At 43.5% G+C, this 6652-nt stretch overlaps 1 protein-coding gene across 4 annotated transcripts; it reads left to right on the top strand.

Annotated features, from left to right (window-relative positions):
- Positions 1-579: 579 nt before the first annotated feature.
- LOC105031955 (protein indeterminate-domain 4, chloroplastic) lies at positions 580-5844 on the top strand. Of its 4 annotated transcripts, none has more exons than XM_010906258.4 (5): positions 580-801; positions 931-1022; positions 1199-1453; positions 2223-2619; positions 4235-5844. In XM_010906258.4, exons 3-5 carry the CDS (start codon positions 1288-1290, stop codon positions 5475-5477), a joined length of 1806 nt encoding a protein of 601 aa, XP_010904560.1. In that variant the 5' UTR covers positions 580-801; positions 931-1022; positions 1199-1287; the 3' UTR covers positions 5478-5844. The 4 variants fall into 4 exon arrangements, with proteins under 4 accessions (XP_010904560.1, XP_029116694.1, XP_073112856.1 ...); XM_029260861.2 differs by having other exon boundaries at positions 905-1022; XM_073256755.1 differs by having other exon boundaries at positions 905-1453.
- The last annotated feature ends 808 nt before the right edge of the window (positions 5845-6652 follow it).

The raw sequence follows: 6652 nt of genomic DNA, 5'->3' as shown, positions 1-6652 counted from the left end.
AATTTAATAAAATTTAACTTTTAATATTAGATTCATCGCAGCCAAACGGCCTCTGAGAGTTAAAATTCGCAGTGCAGAAGCTTTTCCAGATATTCACTTTGTGTATGCAATGAACACCACTGTAGGTACTGACATTTTCCTGCAGTATTGACCAACAAAAGTACAAAAGTAACAATTAATGAAAACAGAAATTTTAGGGAGAAGAGAACAATCGCTTGGGAGTGAGACCACAACCATATAAGGTGGTGGCCGCATCTTCTTCTTCTAATTAATCTCACTGCACTCGCAGAATGTTAATGGTTTATAAACACTATGTATATTTATTTATATATATCTCATTGTAATTAGTGTGCCCAACAGCCTTCCATTTTTACAAGGCGGCCAGGGTTGGGATTGATGTGAAATGGTTATGAGAGGGTAAGGTCTACAGGTCGGTGGACCCAACCCTCGGCCGCATAACGACACGCTTTGCCTGAGGGAGACCTCCATCAACAGAATAACTCTCTCTCTCTCTCTCTCTCTCTCTCTCTCTCTCTCTCTCCCCCCGATCTTTTCTCCCATTTATATAATATATATACTATGGTTTTTTTTTTTTAATTTGTGGAGCAAAGGGGTGAGGAAAAAGAGAAAAAAATTAGGGACTGCAACTGTGTGGAAGAATGAGAGAATGAAAAGTATGACTAGGAAATCGAATAAATAAAACAAGATCTGGCCTCCCCACTACACCTCCACCGTTTCACTTCTCATAGCAAGGAGTTGTAGAAGATAGAGGAGGAGAATCACAAAGAGGTCTTTGAATTGGTTTGTACTTTTGCTATTTCCCCTCATCTTGTTTTGTTCTCTCTCTTATTTCTTCTCTCCCTTTTTGCTAGTTTTGAGTGCAACTGTTTGTTTGGATTTCCAGCTCTCTTTGTTCTTTTGTTGATATAGGAAGAAACCGCAGGAGGGGCAGAGTTTGGAGGCTTTTGGAGGTGTAGTCTAGTGGGTGTCTCAGATCAATACCCCTATGCTAGGAATTTGGGGTCTTCTTCCTTTCTTCCCTCTGTTTCTTTTCTTGTCTTCTAGATTTACAGAAGGGGAAAGTGCGGGCAGATAGATACATAGATAGCTGGAACAAAACAAGGGGAGCTCATGGTTGCATGTTGGGTTGTGAGAATTTTTATTTTGGTTTGATTTGGACTAGTCGTGATCTTACCAGAAATCTAAAAAAGAGCGGAGCTGAGGAAGAAGAAACAAGGGGAAACCCATCATCAGCAAGTGCTGTTGCTTTTGGCTCTGAGATAGGAGATGGCATCGGCTTCATCGACGGAACCCTTCTTTGGAATCAGAGAAGAGGACCACCGCAACCAGATGAAGCAGCAGCAACCAGCCTCCATGCCGACCTCTTCGTCGGCAGCAGCACCGCAGACCGCAGCTCCGGTGAAGAAGAAGAGAAACCTTCCAGGAAATCCAAGCAAGTATCTGCACACTCTCACACACATAAACATGATGATTCCAACATACTGATGTTTATTTGCGTGTCTAAAATCTTTATTCCTTTCAATTTATCTCCAGATTCTTATAAATCTAATCTGGAATATTGGACCCAACTTTCATCGGGTTTGTTACTAGGGCTTTCTTTCCTAATCTTTACCCCTTTTTTTTTTTTCTCTTTTTTAAATTCTTTCTTATGTAACTTTTAGAAACACTAATTCAGTTGGTTAGTGAAATGAGTTCTTCTATTCTCCCGTACTGCATACCCGCCAATCAACGGCTTGGGCTCTCTGAGGACTGCATTGAAAATGATTTCTTCATTTCTCTTCCAATTTCTTCACCTTTCTTCAATTTGTATCTCAACTAAAAGAATTAAAATTTCTCAAAATTTCATGGTGTGTATTTATTTCTTCTCCTTTCAATTCCTTTGTTCTACTAATCCAATAAATAAAATAATTTATTCTTAGTTCATATTCCTTAGATTTTTGTATATTCAAAATTAATTGCTTCCTTCCTTGTTCTGCCAGCCTGTCAACAATTATTTTAACTAATGATTGTCCATCCAAATACCCAACTATGCTATAGTTCTATAGTTTCTTCACCAGTCTCAGCTTTTATTACTTTTCCACCGTCTAAACTAAAGAATCAACTGGTAAATTGCATATCAAACTTGTGATGAATAACAAAAAAAAATTGGTAGATTAAATGAGTGAATTATTCCAAAATGCTCATGAAGAACATGTGAGCAGATCCGGACGCGGAAGTTATAGCTTTATCACCCAAGGCACTGTTGGCTACAAACCGCTTCATCTGCGAGGTCTGCAACAAGGGGTTCCAGCGGGAGCAAAACCTCCAGCTCCACCGCCGCGGCCACAACCTGCCATGGAAGCTGCGGCAGAAGAGCACCAAGGAGGTGCGACGCCGCGTTTACGTCTGCCCCGAGACAACATGCGTCCACCATGACCCCTCCCGCGCCCTCGGCGATCTCACCGGCATCAAGAAGCACTTCTGCCGCAAGCACGGCGAGAAGAAATGGAAGTGCGACAAGTGCTCGAAGAAATACGCAGTGCAGTCCGACTGGAAGGCGCACTCCAAGACCTGCGGCACCCGCGAATACCGCTGCGATTGCGGCACTCTTTTCTCCAGGTACTGCTCTTCCGACTCATCCCATTCGCTTCATTAATTCATCATCCCCCACACATGCGGTAATCCATCTGTCTGAACATCCATCATACGGACATCATTCTAACGTATCATCATAGATTTCTGTACATTTATATGTATTCCGGTCGGCTAGCTCCCTATTGGTTTTCTTTCCTTGCTTCTATTTTGTTATTGTTTTTATTATTTTTTGAAGGACTAGGGTTAGGGTTGTTATTGTTGGATGCTCTTGTGACGAGAAGAGAGAGAGGGGGGTTGGTGGTTTGGTGGTGTGTCCTCTGCTTATAGAGGAGAGGCGGGTACGTGATAACAGATGGCAGTGAGGAACTGCACCCACGTGAATTGTCCAAAGAGCTGCCCTGGCCATAGAGGTTTCAACTGAAAAGGCTTTCGTCTTTCTCCTCGGAAACAACGCGCCTTCCTGCTATCTTTCTCTCTCCTGTTCACGTGTTGGCATGTAGGCAGCTTGGCAGGTTTGTTCCCTTGTGGTTTGGCTAGATGTGGGCAGAGCCTCGGCCTTCGCTGGTCCACCTTTTCATGAAAACGTTAAGGTCGGAACTTGGGATGGGAGCCCCCCTTCTCTCCCTGGCCTCTCTCACCCCTCTCCCTCTCTCTCCACCCCCACCATCCCCCGCGCCCCCCCCCCCCCCTCCCCCCACACACACAGCAGTCTGAGTTGCATTTGATTTTATTGATGTCAGTAGGAATTTGTTATAAAAGAGGGTTAACAACGTGAAATACGTAAATGTGCTCTTTGCTTCGTCCATTCACTGCGTTGAGAATGGGAGGCCGAGAGGGAAGTTGAGCATTTAATGATGGTACTGAAAATGGGAGTGGCTTTCATGGTTTTGGCAAAATTCTTTCATTGGCAAGCATGAAGGGTTCGTCTGAGTTGGAACTTGCTGACAAAGGAGAAGATAGAAAAGTAAGTGGGTGTTATTGGTAAGATGCGTTTCATGCTGCTCGAAACAATTCCATACTTACATTAATTGAAGAGTGTGTCCTTGAAGAATCGTAGTGTCCTTGACCTGGACTGACCCTTTTCAATTTCAAGGGAAATTTACCTCTATCTCCTCTTGATGCACTATTGTTGCTTGGGGAAGTGGGACTCCCTTGATATGCATTATTCTATTTCTAGCCTTAGGGTGAAAGGTGAAAGGTGAAAGGTGAAAGGTGAAGGGTCTACCCTTTTATATTTTCTCCATTAGGGAGCATGAGTTAAATTGGTTGTAGTGCTTGTTTACTGTGCTCCTTTCCTCAGGCGACCTTCTCAGTATCTGGACATTAATTCCTTTATGTGATCCCTTGAATAATGTCTCAAAAAAGAATACAATGTAATAGTAATTACCTTCGGGAGCACAAAATTGTGTAACCCAACTTCAACTATTAATTAGTATTATTCTAGATTAAAATTAAGTTCTTTTTTATAGTTTATTCACGCATTTGAATAGCTAAGCTGTAAATAATCTAAACCAAGTTAACATGTTAGCCTTAACTTGCATGTAAGTTTGATTGGTGAATGCTTGCAGTCACTAATGTACCATATGTAATGAAGTAAAACCGACTACGCTCATCCATTTCTACTTTTTAATCCATGCAGGCGCGATAGCTTCATCACTCACAGAGCTTTTTGCGATGCTCTAGCACAAGAGAGTGCGAGGATTCCGACTGGATTGAGCACTATTGGAAGCCACTTATATGGGAACAGTAGCATGGCCTTGGGTTTGTCTCAAGTAAATTCTCAAATTACTTCATCACTACAAGTACAAAGCCACCAATCCTCTAATAATATCCTTCGGCTCGGTGGGGGCAGCGGTAGTGGATCCCATTTCGAGCACCTCATCTCATCTTCAAACCCTTCGCCCTTCCGTCCACCTCAGCCTCTTCCCTCCTCTGCATTTTTCCTTGGCGGTGCCTCGAACCAAGACTTCAATGAAGAAACACAGTCCCACCATTCCTTGCTCCAAAACAAGCCCTTCCATGGGCTGATGCAACTCCCTGATCTGCAAAGTAGAGCCACTGCCTCTTCATCAACCGCCGCAGCCGCCAATCTCTTCAACCTTGGCTTCTTCTCCAACAGCAGCAGCACAAGCAGCATTAGCACCAGCAACATCACTAGCAACCAAAACAACCACTTACTGATTTCTGATCCATTTAGCAGTGGAAATGGGAGTACTGAATCGACCACCCTTTTCTCAGGAAACTTTATGAGCGATCACATGGCTGCGGGCATGTCTCCTCTCCTTAACACCTCAATGCGAAACGAATCCTCCCTTCCTCAGATGTCTGCGACTGCGTTGCTTCAGAAGGCTGCTCAAATGGGTTCGACAACAAGTGGCGGGTCCTCCCTGCTTCAAGGCTTCAGTAGCGCTTCACCTTCTGGTTCAAGGAGCACAAGTTTCCAGGCTATCTTTAATGGCGGCAGCAATGGTAGTGGAGATGCCTTGAGATTTCAAATGGAGAATGAAACCCGTCTCCAAGATCTAATGAATTCACTGGCAAATGGGAATGCTGGTCTTTTTGGTGGCTCCGGAGGGGTGGCAGCATTTGCTGGGAGTTGCACCACTGGTGGGCACGAACAACAAGCTGGTGGAATTGGTGGGTTCAATTCAGGCCTTTGTAACATGGACGAAGCCAAGTTTCAGCACAACATTTCACCTGGGAACCTTGGAGGTTCCGACGGGCTAACAAGAGACTTCCTCGGGGTCGGTAATATGGTGAGAAGCATGGGGGGTGGGCTTTCCCAGAGAGGACGGCACCATGGCATCGACATAAGTTCCATGGATCACGAAATGAAGTCTGCTACCTCTAGCCAATCCTTCGACGGTGGAACCCTGCAATAATAAAGAAGAAAGAAACAACGAAGACCAAAGGGAAGAAGACAAAGAAGAACGAAGGCTCAAGGGAAGAAGAGAAAGAAGAACGTAGGTATGTAGCTCAACCTTGATGGTTGGTGAAGCTGTTGCAGTTGCTGTTTTTATTGTTTAGTTTCTAGGATATAGATACTTGAATGTTGGTTAGAGGGTTACGTCTCTCGTTTCTTTGCTTTCTAGCATTAGATCTCACTTACAGATACCGAAAACTGGATATATTTTCCTTTTATTTTTCTTGTTCCTTTGATCTTCTCTTTCAGGTTATGTTTCTTAAGAAGGGAACATGATGCAAATAAATTGGCTAGTTATATAATATACAACCACTGTGTGCATGAGACGATCGATGCCTCTCCACCCGTCTCGGTGCAGTCATGCACTACATTTTGGATAGTTCCTTCATACTCGCGCCCTCTCTCACTCTTGCAATACGTATTCATTGACATTTATTACTGTGTTTCCCTCTCCTCTCTCTCTCTCTCTCTCCTCTCTCTCTCTCTCTCGGTGGGTGAAGAGTGTGGTTTGCGTGCCTACGTGCAGCGTGTTCAGATTAGGGTGAGTTGGAGAGAGAAGGGAGACAATAGTTTGGTGTATATCTTTTTCTTTCAACGTGAGGAATGTAAAGTTTCAACCCTTAAATTCTATTGTGAGCTAATTGTGGATTTGGACGTACCAAAACCTACCACTTTTCAAGGCCTACTAGTTAATCTCCACACACACAACCCCACTTCCATGTGTTGGAATGGGTTGATATTTCCTCCCCATAACACGTTCCTGTCACTTAGCCACATTGACCAAACCAACACTGCCAGCCAACCCACCTTCGGTTGTTTTTCTTGTCTCACTGTTTTTTCTTCTTTGACCCAATCTTACATTGCCTCCCTAAACTAGCCTCTCTCCGCAACGAATGCGAGTTCTCCCAAGTCTTTAACTTTTCGTTCTTGTGCGTTTGCTTTCCAATACCTCCTTGTATTATTGTTGATGTCTTTTTCCTGATTGAAAGCCTAATGTTGTTCTGATATTTATCACAAAGTTGAGTGGCAGTTAATTTTGCCGTAGAGTGGTATCACGGATCTACGGCCGTCTCTTTTTCTATATTTATTCTTTATATTCTTGTCATCTTTCTACCATCTTTTCCCTATATATGC

This window comes from Elaeis guineensis, chromosome 4 (genome assembly GCF_000442705.2).
Source record: "Elaeis guineensis isolate ETL-2024a chromosome 4, EG11, whole genome shotgun sequence".
Taxonomy (NCBI): Eukaryota; Viridiplantae; Streptophyta; class Magnoliopsida; order Arecales; family Arecaceae; genus Elaeis; species Elaeis guineensis.
Note: the sequence above shows the minus strand (reverse complement) of the source record. Positions and strands in the feature narration are given on the sequence as shown.